Source organism: Anabrus simplex, chromosome 2 (genome assembly GCF_040414725.1).
Source record: "Anabrus simplex isolate iqAnaSimp1 chromosome 2, ASM4041472v1, whole genome shotgun sequence".
NCBI classification, from domain to species: Eukaryota; Metazoa; Arthropoda; class Insecta; order Orthoptera; family Tettigoniidae; genus Anabrus; species Anabrus simplex.
The window spans coordinates 1202399436-1202420721 of NC_090266.1; the positions used below are offsets into that span (position 1 = coordinate 1202399436).

General features: G+C 39.3%; 1 protein-coding gene across 1 annotated transcript in view; it reads left to right on the forward strand.

Moving 5' to 3' along the window:
- The window catches only part of Oseg2 (intraflagellar transport protein Oseg2), an 892258-nt gene that overhangs the window by 349941 nt on the left and 521031 nt on the right, over positions 1 to 21286 (forward strand). Inside the window, exon 14 of the mRNA XM_067142201.2 lies at positions 14283 to 14463. Coding sequence (XP_066998302.2) covers positions 14283 to 14463 — 181 coding nt within the window. The remainder of the gene's footprint in view (positions 1 to 14282; positions 14464 to 21286) is intronic.

Sequence of the window (21286 nt, forward strand, 5' to 3'; positions counted from 1 at the left end):
CATGTTTAATCAACAGACCTACGTCTTCCGAAAATTGCCCTTTGGCATATCTAATGCAGGAAGCGCTCTTATCCGAGCATTGGATCGGTGTCTTACGGAGGAAGTAAAGAGCTTCACGACTAAGTACATTGACGATTTACTGTTGACCAGTGAAACCTTCGAAGATCACTTATCTAAACTGGAGAAATTACTGGAGAATCTTTCTAGAACAGGATTCCACATAAATCTAGCCAAATCAAAATTCTGTCAGACTGAAATTCTATTTTTAGGACATATAATAGATGGTGAGGGAATCAGACCTAACCCGGTCAAGATTGAAGCCATAAGTAAATTTCCAAGGCCCTTAAGAGTAAAACATGTAAGGCAATTTTTAGGGATGGCCAACTTTTTCGCCAACCATTGCCCTAATTTTACGCAGACTGTCGCACCTTTACAGGATATGCTAAAAAAAGGGGAACAGATGGAAATGGAATGATGAATGTGAGACAGCATTTAATAAGACCAAGGAAATGCTGATACAAAACGTCAAATTAGGATATCCAGACTTTGGAAAACCGTTCATATTACAAACAGACGCATCAGGTATTGGGATTGGAGCTGTGCTATTCCAAGAAAATAAGGAAGACCCTGAAAGGAGAATTTATCTTGCCTTCGTCAGCAGAAAATTGAGAAATCACGAAAAGCACTACACGGTTACTGAATTGGAGATGTTGTCAATAGTATATGCTCTCAAATACTGGCAGAAGGTAATATATGGTTATCAAATTATTATCAGGACTGATCACAAAGCTCTGACGTTCATGTTGAAAACTACCATGGCATCTGAACGAATATTCAGGTGGACGATGTTTGTCCAGCAATTTGACATCAAACTAGAGCACTGTACTGGAAAAAGCAATTTGTTAGCTGACTGTTTAAGTCGTAACCCGAATGCCGATATTGAGGAAATCCATCAGATTGAATTAATTCCAGAGGACCACGAATTTTTAAGAAAATTACGTTACATTCGGCAAGCCCAGAAGAGAGACAAAGATTTAAGAAACATCATAGACTTTTTGGAGAAGAGAATCAAACCTGGAGAACCTAATTATAGAAGATATAAAAGGAAAGCCTCACGTTACCAATATTTGGATGGAATATTATTTAAATTCATTGATTCTGCAAAATCTGAACTTAGAGTTGTGGTGCCTCCAAAATTACAGGAATCCCTTATCTGGCATACACACAGAATAACAGGTCATGGTGGTATTGACAAGACGGTTGCCACTATTCAAGAGAAATTCACTTGGGAGAAACTTCGAACCATTGTTCGTAATGTAGTCCGCACATGTGATACTTGTCAGCGAGTAAAACCTAGCTCTCATCTGCTTCAGCATAGTCCTATTCCCATATTACCTACAGGGCCTAAACAGTTATTTGCAATGGACCTATTTGGACCAGTCCCGATCTCTAGGAGGGGAAACCGACATGTAATAGTCACTATCGACGTATTTTCTAAATATATTGCCTTGTATCCTATCCAAAAGGCGAATTCAAAATCTGTAATCCGTCGGATAATCCGCAATCTGATACCTCACATGGGCAAGCCAAAAGCCATATTGACTGATCACGGATCACAATTTACCTCCGCTGAATTTCGTCAAGCTATGGAACAATTAGGCATTAAGCATATATTGAACTCTGTCCGCCATCCATCGAGCAATCCAGCTGAAAGAGTAATGCAGGAACTGTCAAAATTCTGCCGTATTTTCTGCGGAAATACACATTGGTTATGGGTAGATGTGTTACCAATTATGATGGAATGCTTAAATAACACTGTGCACGAGGCAACATCTCAGATTCCAGTTGTTCTTCATTTTGACAGACGACCTTACCGACCTTGGGATAGTATCATTCAATGCCCAGGAAATGTAAAACCTACCCTGGAGGAGAATATTGAGAAGGCGGCTAAATCTCTAAAGGAACAAGCTGAGAGAAGACAAAGACGTGTCAGAAACAAGAAGTTTCGTCGTCCATTAAAATTACATGAGCTTGTGTTACTCAAAAAACCAGCTTCCTCAGAAACCACAAGTAAATTTTATGCCAAGTTTGCACCGTTATTTATTGGGCCGTACAAAATTATTAAAGTCTATGGGAACAATGCCTACCGCATACAAAGTCTTGATCAATCATACGAAGGAGTTCATAATGGTTCAAATTTGAAGAGTTATAACTGTCCTAAACAATCTGCTGTAAATCAAATAAACGTCATCTTTGAAGAGGAAACGTCATGGAACGAAGATGAGGATCCGATCTACCTTCATGCTTCAACGCAGGTCAATATGACGGAAGAAGTATGCAAAGAATGTCAGGAGTTACAAGATTCCACTATGAGTCAATTACGCTTGCTTTGTGCTGCGCTGGAACTGGACAATAGTAGGCTACGTGCTGGAACGTCATCTGGAATAATTATGGAATAGTGTGACACATAACTGTACTTCAAAATTTTCAAGGGACATGTTAATTATATTTCCAGATAATAATGATTTAATCTGCCCATCAAATCATTATTTCAGCCACGGGAGAAATATGCACCCTTGAAAATTGGTTATTAGTTTATTTGGGAAGAATATTTTAATTCTAGTGTGGAACCATGCATAAATTTATCATCCCGGCAGGTGATTTCAACTCTGCATTGTCTGTTAGCCAGCGAGGGGAACAGGTTTTTCCCGTGCCGTGCATACGAGTCTGGGTTTTTTTTTGTGCCTTGTTGAAGACAGCAGAAGGTGGCACGTGGACAGGAACTCGACCAGATTAAAAGCAATCAATACTTTGAGATTTTGACGTCATGATATTCAACCAATTGGACCGCAAGGTTAGCCTGATCGCAAAGTCTTAGCCAATAAAAATTAATTAACAGACACACCTACGTCTTGAAGGAATAAATACCCATGTACTTGAGGAAATCACTCTTTTTTTTGCTCTCTTTTGCTTTCTTTGCTCATTTGCATTCGCTCAGTGCTCATTTGGTCTTTGCTCAGTTGCCTACGGGAAGAATTGTTCGAGCACATGTGTTACTGGAAACGACGTATTCGACGTGGAATATTACCAGTATTCATTTAAGGAAAGACGAAAAATTTCTGCTTCTGAGGAAATTTTGGGACATAAAATTATCGGAAACGCAGCAGTTCAGATTTCTTTAGTTTTATAAACCTGAAGAGAATTTATAAAGTAGGTAAAACTGTGCCATCTTGAAGAATCGAGTGTGTGTGGAGTATTTTTTCTAAGACATATCTTTTAGTTTCAGCTTCAACCAGAAGACGCAAGATCCCCAGCAACCTTAGATAGTTTGGAAGAATGAAACTTCAGCGTTACGACGAAGTATGTATTTGTCGTCAGTCCTTAGATTGTCCCTGACCCCTATAATTTAGCGTCGCCTGTAAGCGAACGTTCCGCCTCTGGGAACTTTTGCTTACCGGCTGAGCTGCCCGGCAAAACGGGGGCAGTATGTATGTATGTATGTAGTTATGTATTGCCCCCCATTATTGCCTGGCTAAGCCCAGCCAGTGAGCGAGAGATCCCAGTGTGGACCGTTCGTTCCTGGCTATCCATTTTTAGAGGCATTTAAGGGAAAAGGGGTGACGACCAAGCAAAAAAAAAAAAAAAAAAAAAAAAAAATTAAAACAACACACTTACATATATTGACATAAGCATCCAAAAAAACACAAAATTATCCTTGCTGGAGTTTTATTATAATAGGCTTTCATAATGTAGAGTTCTCCTGTGGCAATTATAAATGTAATCCTCGTCCTCCAGTCTCACTGTTCTGGAATGAAATTTAACAAAGATTAGGCCTTCACTGCCTTCAAAAATTAAAGTATTTAAATGAAGGTGTCCAGAGACTTCAATAAGGGTTTACACAAAATTAATAGGCAGCTATCTCGCTTATTATTCCATAATAACATACATACATTATCATTATAGACTGTTATGCCTTTCAGCGTTCAGTCTGCAAGCCTCTGAGAATTTACTAAACGTCGCCACAATCCTCGATTTGCAACTACCTAGTATTGTGGCCTCATTTAGTTCTATACCTCTTATCTTTAAATCGTTAGAAACCGAGTCTAACCATCGTCGTCTTGGTCTCCCTCTACTTCTCTTACCCTCCATAGCAGAGTCCATTATTCTCCTAGGTAATCTATCCTCCTCCATTCGCCTCACATGACCCCACCACCGAAGCCGGCTTATGCGAACAGCTTCATCCATCGAGTTCATCCCTAAATTAGCCTTTATCTCCTCATTCCTAGTACCCTCCTACCATTGTTCCCACCTGTTTGTACCAGCAATCATTGATGCTACTTTCATGTCTGTTGCTTTCGCTCCCGTAAAGCAAAGTTGGTCTGAAAACAGACCGATGTAAAGATAGTTTCGTCTGGGAGCTGACTTCCTTCTTACAGAATACTGCTGATCACAACTGCGAGCTCACTGCATTAGCTTTACTACAACTTGATTCAATCTAACTTACTATATTACCATCCTGAGAGAACACACAACCTAAATACTTGAAATTATCGACCTGGTCTAGCTTTGTATCACCAATCTGACATTCAATTCTGTTGAATTTCTTACCTACTGACATCAATTTAGTCTTCGAGAGGCTAATTTTCATACCATACTCATTGCACCTATTTTCAAGTTCCAAGATATTAGACTGCAGGCTTTCGGCACAGTCTGCCATTAAGACCAAGTCGTCAGCATAGGCCAAACTGCTTACTACATTTCCACCTAACTGAATCCCTCCCTGCCATTTTATACCTTTCAGCAGATGATCCATTTAAACTACGAACAGCAAAGGTGAAAGATTACAGCCTTGTCCAACTCCTGTAAGTACCCTGAACCAAGAACTCCTCCTACCATCGATTCTCACTGAAGCCCAATTGTCAACATAAATGCCTTTGATTGATTTTAATAATCTGCCTTTAATTCCATAGTCCCCCAGTATAGTGAACATCTTTTCCCTCGGTACCCTGTCATATGCTTTCTCTAGATCTACAGAACATAAACACAACTGCCTATTCCTTTCGTAGCATTTTTCAATTACCTGGCGCATACTCGAAATCTGATCCTGACAGCCTCTCTGTGGTCTGAAACCACACTGGTTTTCATCCAACTTCCTCTCAACGACTGATCGCACCCTCCCTTCCAAGATGCCAGTGAACACTTTGCCTGGTATACTAATCAATGAGATACCTCAATAGTTGTTGCAATCCTTCCTGTTCCCTTGCTTATAGGTAGGTGTAATTACTGCTTTTGTCCAATCTGAAGGTACCTTACCAACACTCCACGCTAATTTTACTACTCTATGAAGCCATTTCATCCCTGCCTTCCCACTATACTTCACCATTTCAGGTCTAATTTCATCTATTCCTGCTGCTTTATGACAATGGAGTTTATTTACTATCCTTTCCACTTCCTCCAGCATAATTTCACCAACATCATTTTCCTCCTCCCCATGAGCTTGGCTGTTTGCAACACCACCATGATGATTTCCTTTTACATTGAGATGATGTTCAAAATATTCCCTCCACCTCTCCAGTGATTCCCTGGGATCTACAGAGTTCACCTGAATTACTCAAAACACTGTTCATTTCCTTTTTCCCTCCCTTCCTAAGATTCTTTATTACTGTCCAGAAAGGTTTCCCTGCTGCTTGACCTAGCCTTTCCAGGTTATTACCAAAATATTCCCATGACTTCTTTTTGGATTCAACAACTATTTGTTTCGTTCTGTTTCTTTCATCTACGTACAAATCCCCGTCTGCCTCGGCCCTTGTTTGGAGCCATTTCTGATAAGCTTTCTTTTTACGTTTACAGGCTGCTCTCACTTCATCATTCCACCAAGATGTTTGCCTTTTCCCATCTTTACATATAATTGTTCCTAGCCATTCCCTTGCTGTTTCTACTACAGCATCCCTGTATGCCACCCATTCACTTTCTATATCCTGAACCTGCTTACTGTCTACTGTTCGAATCTTCTCACTAATCATATCCATGTATTTCTGTCTAATTTCCTCGTCTTGGAGATTTTCTACCCTTATTCGTTTGCAGACAGATTTCACTTTCTCTACCCTAGGCCTAGAAATACTTAGTTCACTACAGATCAGATAGTGGTCAGTTGCCTTCTCGATGTTTTCCTGTGGAGTAGGTCTCACCATACCTGGACATTGAATAATGTGGTCCCAGGGCCTTACTGCATAATTATTAAAATGAAGTACTGATGGAATCTGAGATGTAGTCTCGTGAATAGATTTCCTGAATTCAAAGTCTGTTAAGATATAGTCTATTATGGTTCTGGTACCCCTAGCCTCCCATGTGTAGCGGTGAATGGCCTTATGATTGAAGAATGTATTCGTAACAGCTAAACCCATACTAGCACAGAAGTCCAGCAAAAGCTTCCCATTCCCATTAGCTTCCATATCTTCCCCACATTTACCAATCACCCTTTCATATCCTTCAGTTCTATTCCCAACTCTCGCATTGAAATCGCCCATTAGCACTATTCTATTCTTGCTGGTGACTCTGACCACGATGTCACTCAATGCTTCATAAAACTTGTCAACTTCATCCTCATCTGCACCCTCACATGGTGAATACACGGACACAATTCTTGTCCTAATTCCTCCAACTGACGAATCTACCCACATCATTCACTCATTTATGTGCCTAACAGAAACTATGTTGCGTGCAATGGTATTCCTGATAAAGAGCCCTACCCCAGACTCTCCCCTTCCCTTTCTAACACCCATCAAGTACACTGTATAATCTCCAATCTCTTCCTCCTTATCCGAATATCACTTACTCCAAGCACATCCAGATGCATCCTCTTTGCTGACTCAGCCAGTTCTGCCTTCTTTCTTCCATAAGCCCCATTAATAATTATAGCTCCCCATCGAATTCCATTTCGTTCGCCAAGTTGTTTCCAAGGAGTCCCTCGCCTGTCAAATGGGAGTGGGACTCCATTACTTCCATAGGTCCGAAGCTTGCTTAAAGTGTTCTGAGCTCGGTAAATTCATGAAGCAGGATGCTACCCTACTTGAACATAGTCTAAGTGAGGATCTCTCTTCTAACGGGTTATGGACCACCGATGAATTGTATAGTCCTAGCCACCTGAGCACAAGGAGGGCCACGACTCAGAATATGTCCGAGATGCCCACTCCTATTCCATAGCAAGTGGTATCCCGACTCTCAGGACCACTTACTAGGCCACTCAGCTGTTGCCCATGGTTCACAAACTAGGACGTGACTACAGTAACCCACAAACATGAACTATAATAAAATTAACTTAAAATTCCATTAATTTATGGTAATCTCAACACGTGGTCAATGTTGAATTCTGATGAATTTCAATAATTAAAGTGTATAATGTTCATTGATAACACCAGTAGATATTCTGATTGAAAATCAAAATTAATTCTAAAATTTATAATTAATTAATTATTATTATTAATCTCTAACATTATCTGCGTCGCATTTTTACTTTTATCATCACACGATCGTGTTTACAAATTAGTGTATCTCACGAAATAATTCTCATGGCAATTGTAATACACACTTTCTTAATTAAGTAGATTTCCAATTATAATTATTATTATTATTATTATTATTATTATTATTGTTATTATTATTATTATTATTATTATTATTATTATTATTATTATTATCATTACTCGTCGTCACCTAAATTCAAGCTGATTATGCCGTTTGTGAACCTTAAAATTTTCCTTGCATGGCATTTAAAGTTTCAAGTCAGTTTGCAAATATTTCGGAATTTTAATGAAAAATACATAGAAAGTTTCTCATATCCACTTGTGAGCTAGTTGAAGATTGATTTACAAATCGCTTGCCTTGCTAAAATGAACTCGACGATCTTTTGTCTAAATCTTTAAATAATGCAAATTAAATCCTAGCCTAGTCGTACTTGACACTAATCTCATCAAATTGTTCCTTAAGGTGAGCTAAATAAATCAATGTGGTGGCAAACAACGTTGAACACAATTCGTGCCGTTGCAATAAATTCACGACCGGATTAAATTTCATTAAACAATGAAAACATGGAAAATATTCATAATTAAAACAACACCCACACACACCACATTCACACAAGGTAACACGTAATTTTTATATACACTATTTACAATGATTCCTGCCCTTATAAATTAGTTAATTATTTTTAGCATGGTCGCGTCAATAATATCCGGAGGATGAATTCGTGTCTGGAAATATCCTTACTCAAATAGTGGCTAGTGATCGAAGTTCGTGGTATCACTTGAATGAAATACTTATTAAAGAGCAACGGAGATTCATCAAAATTTCTGAAATTAATCTGAAGATTCTAATAGAATTCCATAACCATCACCATCACATGGGTTACAAGTCGCAAATGTAGCGTTCGTGAGCCTTAATCACATTATTATTACTCCCTATTCATGAAATATATTCAACATGTGCTCCACTTATAATAAATCACATTGTGTTCTCAAAGACACAACAAGTCATTCACTAATAAATCCACCAATTAATAAATTATTCAATTAATATCCTGCAGGATTGCCTTATTCCAGGTGCATCATGAACTGAGCACATTAAATCTCAAATATAAGGAATCGAAAATAATTTATAGCTCACGACTGTTTAATTCCATTCTTAACCCGATCTTTACTTAATTTTATTATTATTTAAGTGCTTATTAGATCTATCAGTTCTCCTGAAATGTCGTGAAATTAGGTGACTTGATCCTAAAGAATGCAAGTGATCTGAAAATGACACTAAATTCGACCCTATCTCACAAGTTTTACACGTAACACCAATCCAGATTATTTCCAGTATCACAGGTAAACAAATGAGCTTTATCGCGTGGTCAGTGATTTTTAAATCTGTCTAAATCCTATGTATGAGAACTCGCTCGAAGACAGACTACACAGCTAATCTAATAGGTTCCAAATTTCAGTCGCACACATGTAACTCGACTACCATGACACCTTAAGAAATGGAAAATGAAATAACTCGATCTGCTACAAGAACTAATAGAGCTACGATTTAGAGAAGAAAGATCCTCTAGCTTTACAAAGATGAGAAAGAAAATAAACAGTTAAATGGTGCTCAAGTTTTGCTGAGGTTCGATTCCAGGTTGAAGTCACGGCAGTAGACGTCCCACGATGAAATTAAGATGCACATTGTAGAGGAAGAATCCATCTTGATGTACACCGCGATTCACTGGGATGAATTCCGTCACACTCCAGAAATGTAGGCTGTAACTAATACAACAGATATTAAAATGTGTACACACACATTGGAGTACTTAATGTTCTCTTGGAGATATAAACTTAACTTGGTTGACTAATGTTGAGATTCACTCCATTAGACTTGATAATGAAATGCCCTAATTTTAGGAGAGTGGCTGCCTGCTTGCACGGCAGAATTTTCTTCCCACGTGGTTAACGTTGACCAGAGCAGAGTAACTACGTAGAGCAGAGTAGCATCGTAAAGCAGCAGAGCAGAGTGGCGTAGTAGAGATCAGAGTAGAGATCGATTTACTGCGAACATGACATTTTATAGTCTTCGCTCGGGAGGTGTGTACTTTTTAGAGACGATCATTGGTTCACGGGGTCTTTTGTAATTAGCTGTGACTGTTTCTTGAAGCTTGCTCACAGCCCAGGTCGTTGGCGCATGGCTTGCTGGAAACACAGGCTTGTCACGTGATCTACCCTGCACTCAGTCGAACACGGATCAGTAATTGTCCTTCTAAACGACAGATAAAAACCAGTTTGGTGCTCGCCCATTGCTTCCCAAGTGATGAATACAACTCCTGGTGAACAATAAAAATTTTAATGTTGACGTGTCGTAAATATTCTAAAGATAGCCAATTTTGAAGGGGACATCTCTCCCTTGGTTGGAGTGTAATTTCATAGCAGAAGAAGTTGCATCGAAGTTGAGCTCACAACAGGTGTCCGTTCTCCTTGAGACTCGAAGTTCTCCGTTCCGCTTTTTGCATCTGGTAGCCTAGGACTTTCATACAGGGTGTTCCATAAGTTTTGACTCCTTATTCAGTAAATAATTTTCCCTCTAAGTGGACGGTTACTTAATGTTGGTTTATTGTGTAGGTGTCCTGTAGACTCTTAGATTAGCTGCATTGTGGACTGCTTCGTATGACTTATCGAGACTTTGGATTTTATATGAGTTGTTGCCAAATATTCTAATAATTTTATATGGTCCCACGAACAATGGTGCGAACTTCGCGTAGAACTTGCTTGTAGGTTCAGACATGGCGAGTTTTCTCAATAATACGTATTCATTCAATCGGAGAGGCTGGCGGAATTTTCTTCCTTGAACTCTTCTGTTACGTCTCTCAGCATGGCGCTTCAAAGACTCAGTTGCCTTCTCGATGTTTTCCTGTGGAGTAGGTCTCACCATACCTGGACATTGAATAATGTGGTCCCAGGGCCTTACTGCATAATTATTAAAATGAAGTACTGATGGAATCTGAGATGTAGTCTCGTGAATAGTGCCATTAGAACACTCCATGATGATCGGGAGTACATCTACCCATTTCCAGTATGCATTCCCACAGAATATCCTATAGAATTTAGCTTGTTCTTGCATCACACGTTCCGCTGGATTGCTGGACGGATGTCTCACAGAATGTAGTATATGTTTGATGCCTAGCTGGGTCATGGCTTGCTTGAATTCCACAGAAGTAAATTGTGGTTTGTGATCCGTTAAGATAGCCTTAGGCTTTCCCATATGAGGAATTATGTTTCGGGTGATTCTCCATAGAACAGATTTCATGTTGGCCTTCTGGATAGGATACAGCGTTATGTATTTTGAAAATATATCAATGGTCACAATCACATGACGATTTCCCCTCTTTGAAGTTGGAATTTGACCGAACAGGTCCATTGCATACAGTTCTCTCGGAGCAGATGGCTAAATAGGAATGGGACTTTGCTGTAACAAGTGAGAACTTGGTGTGACCCTCTGACAAGTGTCGCACGTCCTGATGACATTATTTACCAAGATCCTCAATCCTTCCCACATGAATGATTCTAATATGGTGGCAACAGTTTTATCCACTCTGCCACGCCCTGTAATTCTATGTTTATGCCAAGTAAGAGGTTCCTGCAATTTAGGTGGAACGACGGCTCTTAGCTTCGTCTTAGCCGAATCAACAAACTTATACAGAACTCCATTAACATAGCGGAAATTCTTAGCTTGCCTCCTGATTTTTCTGAACTCTGGCTCGTCTGGAGTGAGCTTGCCCTCGAGACAGTTAATGATCGGCCGTAACTTAGGGTCTCGTTTCTGTGCCTGTCGAAGATAACCAAGCCGTAAAAATTCGTCGTCTTCCTGTACTAATTCTATCTGATGCACATCCACGGTTTCAAAATTAGGATTTCTACTTAAGTAATCGGCCAGTAAGTTATTTTTCCCTGAGCAATGTTCCAGTTGAAGATTAAATTGCTGTACGAAGAGTGTCCATCTGAAGACTCGTTCAGAGGCCATAGTTGTTTTCAGCATGAAGGTTAATGCACGGTGATCAGTTCTAACAATAATGGGAAATCTATAAATCAGTTTTTGCCAGTATTTAAGAGCATAAACTATTGTCAACATTTCTAGCTTAGTTACGGAGTAATGTTTCTCGTGTTTCCTGATTTTCCTACTGACGAAAGCCAAATATGTCCTGTTTTCAGGGTTGTCAGTTTCTTCCTGAAAAAGAACTGTTCCAATCCTGATGTTCGAGGCATCCGTTTGTAGAATAAAGGGTCTGATAAAATCAGGGTATCCCAACTTGATATTGTTTAGGAGCATTTCTTTAATTTTAGCGAAGGCCTGGTCACATTCGATGTTCCACTTCCATCTATTGCCTTTCCTTAGCATATCTTGCAAAGGAGCTACTGTCTGAGTGTAGTTTGGGCAATGGTTTGAAAAGAATTGAGCCATTCCCAGGAACTGTCTGACCTGTTTGACTCTAACCGGCTTAGGGAAATTGCTGATGGCTTCGACCTTGACCGGATTTGGTTTCACGCCACCGCCGTCTATGATATGTCCTAGAAATAGGATCTCGGACGCACAAATGTGGAATTTCTTTAAGTTCACATGGAAACCAGTATCAGACAAATTCTTGAGAAGTTTCTCCAGCTTAACCATGTGTTCTTCTAGATTCTCAGTCGCTAGGAGCAAATCATCAATGTACCTCATGGTAAATGCTTTTACCTCATCAGTTAAACATCTGTCGAGTGCTCTGATGAGCGCAGCACCAGCGTTGCGGATTCCAAAAGGAAGTCGTTAGAAAACATACGTCTGTTGGTCATATATGAACCCTGTCAGTAACCTGGATTTTTCCTCGGGCAGAATATGATAGTAGGAAGACGTAAAGTCAACAGAAGAGAAGTATCTCATGCCCTTAAATTTTCTGATGATGTCTTTAATCGTCGGAGCCTGATCATTCTCCGGGATTAGCTTTTCATTTACAGATCTGGTGTCTAAACATACGCACAGCGATCCATCTGGCTTAGAAACCACCACTAAAGGGTTAACAAAATGACTTCGGGCCTTCATGATGATTCCGTCCCTTTCCATCTCCTCTATAATCTTGCCTACCCTGGAGTGAATTTACCATCAGGGAAAACATTCATCAACACAATACTCATAATAAGGGTAATATTGATGTCCCAAGACATAGACTTGTGAAAACAGGTAAACTCACATAAAGAAAATAGCATAATATTTTTTAATAAATTCCCATTCTCTGCACAGGATGTGTCCATCAATAATTTTAAAAGAAAACTGTACAACTGGATGTTGGAAAATCCATTTTATGATGTAAAAGAATTCTTAGAAATGAAAACTGTTAATATTAAAACTTTTAATAACTGTATATAGATAATAGAAATAATACTGTGGTATTGGATGACAAAACCTATTTCATGTAAATGATCAATGGTGAATAAATATTCTTATGAAGTGTATTGAATAGGTGGACCTTTCATACATTTGATTGTGATCAATTGTCAATATGGATCCAGAATGAAATTTGTTGCTTATGACTCATAATCGCTTATATCTTGTGCATGTTTATTTTATGAACTATGACAGAGGTGCTCAGCTGGATCCCCCCGGTGAGACTAGCCCGGTGTGGCTTGGCGGGCCTGACGTAAATGCAGTCCTAACTCACGGCTGAGAAAACATCAGCTTTGGTGCAAAAATTGCAACAACACTATTTTTATAAATACATTTGCACATAGTGGGCCATCTGGTGATTAAAGAGGGTACCATTCCATAAGAAGAGCAATGGTGAATTAATTTCAAATCCTACAGCATTATTAGAAAATTTATTGTTAGTCTTGTTTCATTTCTGAAGAAGTGGGGTGAAGTCTTCATAAAACATAATGTTTCCTGCAGTTTATTTATGTTACATGGTACAAACGCAGATAAAGCGTTTGTTAATGAGTTACGGAGGCAAGCTCTGCATTTGGGTGACGAGGGTTCGAACCGCACCATCGGCTGTCCTGAGAATGGGATTTTAATTATATTTCTTTAATGATTTCCCATTTTCTCTTCTTGGCAAATGCTGGGACAGTTCCCAGGAAATGGGTCTAAGGGATATACATACATATATTATGTAATATTGCTCTGGTGGAATATTGGAGGATGTTTTTGTAATCTTGTTTGAGTGTCTGTGTCATGTTTTATTGATCTCTCGTAAATAGTCTTTGCTTTCAGATGGAAAGTCTTTTCTATGTTTGACCAGTTTCTTTGAATTAAATATTCCCTTGGCTTGGCTGTTATGATGAGTAACCATGATATATACTATATATTCATTGATATGTTGACTGTTGGAGAGCGTTCCAGTTTGATTATTTAAATATTCCCTTAATCTTGTGGTTTTATTATTTGGGTTCCACTAAAAATATTTATCTCATCCGAGATGAGAAACCAAGAACTATTGTATATAATGCATGTGAGAGCTGAGTCCTTGGTCATATAAATGCGTGGATAGAGTACACATAAAAGAAAAACATTGGTCCAAAATTTTCGTCACTGACGAAGACTGCAGGTACTCTATCCACATGGTCTTACATGGTAAGCCACTGCTCTCCATCTGTTTCCTAGATGTATATATATTTCACTCCTGATATCTTTCTTACCTGAGCATAAATGTTGAAATTGTGATTAAAAACCGATTTGGCCATTACATTATTTATCACACATATTCACTCCTGTATATAATGTTTATATATGTTTTGCAGCATATGACTTGGCTTCAAGATTGGGCTACATAAATGTGGAGGACTTCCGTGAAAAGTACATTTCGCATTTGTTGGCAACCAAACAATTCCGTCGAGCTGCTGAATTAAAAGAAAGTCAAGGACAACTTGTTTCTGCATTCTTTTATTATGTCAGAGGAGGCAGTCCTGCAATGGCCGCTAAGTAAGTTATTCTCTTCTTCTTCTTCTTCTTCTTCTTCTAATTTTAATTTATTTATTTTCACACCAGGCAAATGATGGGGCTGCAACTTACTTACGGCCACAGCCGCTTCCTTCCAACTCCTAGCCCTTTCCTGTCCCATCGTCTCCATAAGACCTATCTGTGTCGGTGCGACGTAAAGCAACTAGCAAAAAAAAAAAAAAATAAAAAAAAAAAAAAAATAATAATGTGGCCAGTTTTGCTGGGGTAACTGAAGTACAGGCATGATAATAATCTACTGGGCTTTTGCCATATCTGAAAACAAGGTGAAAATCTTTACATTTTGCAGAGAACTTTGCTCTATGTCTTTGGAAGAAAATCTCATCTGTTGACGAGGAAGACTTAAAGATTATTATCATGTCTACAATTACGGTCTGTGAAAGCATCAATCTAAATATTCATGTTCTTGTCCACCAAATCCAGTTCTTTTGGTGATATTAATTTTCTTATCAGAATTAAGTCTACCAAATGGCTGTTTCTACACACTTCCAGCGCAGAGTTACATTGTGAGAAGTTAACTGTATTTGAAGAGCCTGGTATTTTCTCCATTTTGGCCCTATAACTCAGTATTAGTGTGACATTAAACCAGTAGGAGGGGAAAAAAATCTCTCAGGTCACTAATATTAGCAGTTCCTTTTCACTGGTTCTCCTTAGCATCCTAGGAGAGCTTGTGATTGCAGAATCATTAGCAGACAGGACTTGTGAAGGGAGTTCACTCAAAGTTGCAAAGGTTTCCACATCTGGTTTGTCTGTCAAATTTAATTTAATTTGAATTTGTCTTTAGCAAATCCATCAAGGTTGTTCCTGACACTCATCAACTTCTTCCACTGTTCCTCCTTCTCCATACCACCTCCTTTCAATCTCTGAATCACATCAGTCAAATACTTGTAGCCATGCATTGCAAAAAATTCCAGCACTTGGTCTTTGGCATTGAGTAATTGTTGGGCCTGCTTGATGGCTGCTGCATCCATTGAGTCTAGGGCAGATATGAAGCATTTGATTTTACTAAAAGTTTGCACAAGAAAATTGCACATCTTATCCAAGTACCCCACCTTGTGGTGACAGGAATTTGTGGAAGGTGGACCTCAGTCACTTCTTTGCACAAAACTTGACTAGGAGCCTTTAAAAGAATCTTCTTCAGAGCAGCAATGAAGTCATTTAACCAACCCCATGGCACAGCAGCCCCGAAGGACCATGGCCTACCAAGCGACCTCTGCTCAGCCCAAAGGCATACAGATTACGAGGTGTCATGTGGTCAGCACGATGGATCCTCTCGGCCGTTATTCTTGGCTTTTTCGTCCAGGGCCGCTATCTCACCGTCAGATAGCACCTCAATTTTGATCACGTAGGCTGAGTGGACCTCGAACCAGCCCTCAGATGCAGGTAAAAATCCCTGACCTGGCCGGGAATCAAACACAGGTCCTCCAGGTAAGAGGCAGGCATGCTACCCCTACACCACGGGGCCAGCTAAAATGAAGTCATTTACCCTGCTGTAATTCTCCCTGATACTTTCACAAACATGGTGTTGTCCATGTGCTATACATGTCACAAGGCTGAGGTTAGGCCTCATTCCCTTCAGTTGTTTTAAAGCCAAAAGCATGTAGTGTGCTTGATCAGTCACCACAAGATTGACATTTTTGTATGGTTTGCCCCCTGGCCACAGGTTCATACATGAGTCGTTGAATGATCCCACTGTTGAGTTTTCTTAACATACTAATTTGCACAACAGTTCAAGTCCTCGTCACTTGATGTCATGAAAACTTTGAACAATTGGTAAGAAAATTAGTGAAAGCTGTAATTATGTCTTTTTTACATACTGTTTTCTTACTAGTAATTAATTATTAAAATCTTCTGAGGATACGCAACTAAAAGCATGAATTATTTTTCTAAAATACTCAGTATCTTATGCCAATTTTAGGATGATAAGAACCTCATCAATGAAAAATCCTACGAGGGTCATCCCAAAAATAAGGTCTCCTATTTTTTTATAAATACAGAACTTGTTTGTGTGGCTGTAGGTTACAGTATTGTGAAGAGTGTTTCCCGCGCTCGCATATAAGCATGTGCACGCCGTGCTTAGACACTCAGTCTTGGTTTGGCAGCCGTTAAGAATGGAGTTCCCATTGGATGTTACCGCCAAGTGTGAAGTGCACGCAGTTATTAGGTTTTTGAATGCAAAAGGTACTGAACCAATTGAAATCCATCGCCATTTGACAGAAGTGTATGGTGAGTCGTGCATGGATGTCAGAAATGTTCGTAAGTGGTGTAGAGTGTTTGCAGCCGGTTGGACTGAAATTCACAATGAACAAAGGAGACGGAGACCATCAATTTCTGTCAAGACAGTCTTGAAGGTTGAGCAAATCATGTGTGAAGATCGGCGGATCACCCTGGATGATCTCTGCACTTTGGTTCCTGAGGTCTCCCGAAGCGCCGCTCACAGAATTTTAACGGAAAAGTTGAAATACCGGAAGGTGTGCGCAAGATGGGTGCCACGCATGCTGACTGAAAACCACATGCGGCAACGAGTTGATTCTTCCCGTGCGTTTCTTCAATGCTTTGCAGCCGAACTGGACAACTTCTTGGACTCAATTGTCATGGGTGACGAAACCTGGGCATTCCACTTTACACCTGAGACCAAGCAACAATCACGCTGGTGGCGGCATCCCTCCTTGCCAGAGCCGCGGAAATTCAAGCAAACACGGTCTGCCGGTAAAGTCATGACAACTGTGTTTTGGGATCGAAAAGGAGTATTGTTGGTCGACTTTATGCCCGCTGGAACCACAATTAACGCTGACAGGTACTGTGAGACCCTGAAAAAACTCAGACGGGCAATTCAGAACTGGAGAAGTGGAATGTTGATCAAGGGCGTAAACATTCTCCATGACAATGCTCACCCGCATGTCACCCGGTAAACAGTTGCTCTCCTGCAACAGTTTCAGTGCAACATCATCACCCACCAACCCTATAGTCCCGACTTGATGCCCAGTGACTATCACTAGTTCCCTAAGTTGAAAGAACATTTGGCTGGAAAGCGATTCAGCACTGACAACGAGGTGAAAAATGAGGTTCACAACTTCCTGAACAGCATGACGGCGAGCTGGTGTGATATGGGCATACAAAAACTTTCACAGCATCTACAAAAATTCATTGACCAAAATGGTGATTATGTATAAAAATAGCTAAATGTTCAAGCTGTAAAATGATGTAAACCATTGTAGAAATAAACAGGTCTGTTTGTTTATTAAAAAAATAGGAGACCTTATTTTTGGGATTACCTTCGTACTCTCTGTCCCTTTCACACAACGGGTCACATATGCTCTGTCATTCAGCTGTGTGGGGACCTGTTTCATCAGGCAGATACTACTGCAGGGTACATGGCACTCCCACCTGATGGGATTTGTACACCGCCTGGGCTTTTGGTCATAATCACACACGTAAGAGGTCGTTCCGCAAGCAGCACGCACGTAAATTTTGATTGGTCTACAAATAATCTTGGAGAGAGGACCAAGGGGCACATGACCTTTTAGTCGCTTTCTACGGCAGGCGGGGGGATTATCTGTGGATCTATTCAATCACTCCCACCCACTGAGCTCGATAGCTGCAGTCGCTTAAGTGCGGCCAGTATCCAGTATTCGGAAGATAGTGGGTTCAAACCTTACTGTCAGCAGCCCTGAAGATGGTTTTCCATGCTTTCCCATTTTCACACCAGGCAAATACTGGGACTGTACCTTAATGAAGGCCATGGCCGCTTCCTGTACACTCCTAGCCCACTCCTGTCCCATCGTCGCCATAAGACCTATCTGTATCGGTGCAACGTAAAGCAAATTGTAAAAAACTCCCATCCACAGGTGTTCCTAGGTGCACCTATGTCACCAACATTTAGTCTCCGCCCCGTGGATATATTCTTCGTAAGTGGCCCCCATCCAGAGGTGTGCCACAGCTCTCTGCCGCTATGCCATTCACTATTTGTTTGATGAAGCTCTATCTCAGTCGAACACATGGTACATCCCCTTCAATGAAATCTTCTGCTATTTATTGTCTGCATAAATTTTGAGTGATGTATGTACATTTCCCCTTCAGAACAAATACTCTTTGCATAAAACTGGTACAAAGCTCTTCTCTGTTTTGCCATCTCAAGGACCATGGAATTAGAGATCTTATCCTTCCATAAGATTTTCATCATCCAATGGAAGCACCACATTTGAATGCTTCGAGAAAATTCTGCATTGTGTAGTGTCCAGGCTTCCAAGGCGTAGAATGCAACAGACCACACAAACGTGTGTGGCAATCTAATTTAAGTGTCAAGACTTTAATTTTGTAACCGTACAAAGTTCTGAACCCCTCATCTTAGAAAAATGTGAACTTCGCCATTTAATTGATGGTGTAACTCAATGATGATAATACCCAATAATGTAATTCAATCATGGCAATTTGTAGGAATATGACATTATGAGCATGTTGTACTAAAGAGCATGAAAGTATATGGTAATTATGTGATTTTGTATGTATTTTGACATTGCTGTAAGTCTGAATGTATTATAAGTGTTAATGCTCTGGTCAAGGGGGATTCCATTATTAGACATGTGGGGAAGGTGTGTGGGGGAATGGGAGCCAGAGTAGAGTATTATTCAGAAATTGGGTTAAGGCAAATGTTGGAGAAGGGAAAGGAGGGATCATTCTCAATGCGATTTTATTTTGGTGTAAATAAATATCACATGAGATACATTCACTTCCTTGTATAAAACCACTTTATTTTTGCTACATCTATTCCTTAACAACACACAGTTGTACACAATCTACTTAATTTCATTTCTCACAAATGGATTCGAAACATGTACCCTGCATAACAAGGCAAATAGTATAATCCATTCAACAGAAATTAAATTCATCAGAACAATGACCAGGAAGGACAAGATTAGAAATGAGGCAAACAGGAAGGAAGCTGGCATCAAAATACCTGTTAGAGTTTATAGGAAGACGCAGGCTACAATGGTTTGGACATGTTATGAGGATGGACGGAACAAGAACAGCAAGGAATTACTTTGACAGAGAAGTGAAAGGGCAGAGACCTGCTGGGAGACAAAGTGAAATCGGAGATCAGCAAGAGGAATGCCAAGTGGGAGGACATAGAGGAACAGAAACTATACTTTGACAGGAATAAGTGGCGAGCGCTTGTACACCACACCCGGGAAACTGGAGCTGGAAAATGGTGGTGGTGGTGATGATGATGATGATGATGATGATGATGATGATGATGATGACTACACTATTAAGGGAAATGCACTGAAGCAATTTACTGCTGATTCTGACAAATACAGATATCGACAAGTCCACACACTGATCATTCACTTAACCATCACATGGCACGACTGATTACCCTCTCACTGAAGTTGATTCTGAGAAGTTCAGATATCAACCAACTCCTCAGTTCACTGTAACACTCACTCTACATTCTCTTACTACACTGTCTCTTGCCTCTCAGCCTGTCAGCTCGATATATATACTGTTCGACAATCAGTCTAGAAATATCGACTTCTGGAAATGTTCTTGCAATACACTAAATGAAACACATCCGAACTTACAAGGAACAAATGTAACAAAGGCCTTTCAGTCTGTCAAACACACAGCAAATACAATGTAAATTATAACACTATAAACATACCTGTAAAATACACACTAACATACAAAGAATGACATGATTCGTTCTACAAGAACATCCTCAGATTCTATATATATCGGCCAGTATCCCATAGCTGGGATCCCTCATAGCCAAGCATAATTGGTGATAAATTATATTATTCAATGAGTAGTTGTTATTGAATACAAATTTGAGTAATTTAATAAATTCTTTTATTTCTAGTTTACTTAAATTGTTATATTTGGATAAATTGGATTTAATTATTTCAACTGTTTCATTAGTAGGTCTGTTGGAATACAAGTTAGTGATATCAAACAAGATTATTTTGTGATGAATCTGCCGGTTGAACTTTTTTAATCTTTCACAGAATTCTATCAAATTTTTGACTGAAGAAATATTATTAAACTTGTAATATGTTTTTAGAAATTGGTCTATAAATTTTGATGTGTTATATATAAGTGGGGCTGTTCCTGCTATTTATGATTGGTCGGATTGGTATGTTGTTTTTATGTATTTTGGGCAGAGCCTTTGCCTTAGGTATTTTTGGGTTTGTGTTTATCAGTTTCTGTTGTTCTTGTTCTTTAAATAAAAATTAGAATTTTTAAGGATAGATTTTAAACTTGTTTGGATTCTGGCGCTCGGATCTTTGTTCACCACTGTATAGGACTTATCCGACAAAAACTCTTTGGTTTTTTTAATGTAGTTGTTTTTATTTACTAGAACTATTGTTTCACTTTTATCTGCCTTAGTTACAGTCATGTTATTGGCTTTTATTTTGGTTTTTAACTCTTTTATTTGCTTTGATAGGGCCTGATTAGAGTCGGTTTCATTTCTTTTACTAAATTTGGGAGTTTCTTTTTTATTTCAAATTTTGTGTTTCTATCGGCAGTTTCCGTATATTAAATTCCATTTCCACTATTGTAGTTGTTAGATCCTCTGTTTTGTATGGGTTGGACCGATTAAACTTTGCTCCTTTATTCCATATGTTCATTTCTTGATCAGAAAATTTAGTGTTCGATAAGTTAATTGTGTTGGGGATGTTAAATAGTGGTGAAATTATAGATTGTTTTTCACAGATTCTTTTAAAAACCATAAGTGTTTGGTAATCTTACTGTAACCTTGAGATTAATATATTTATTTATTACAATT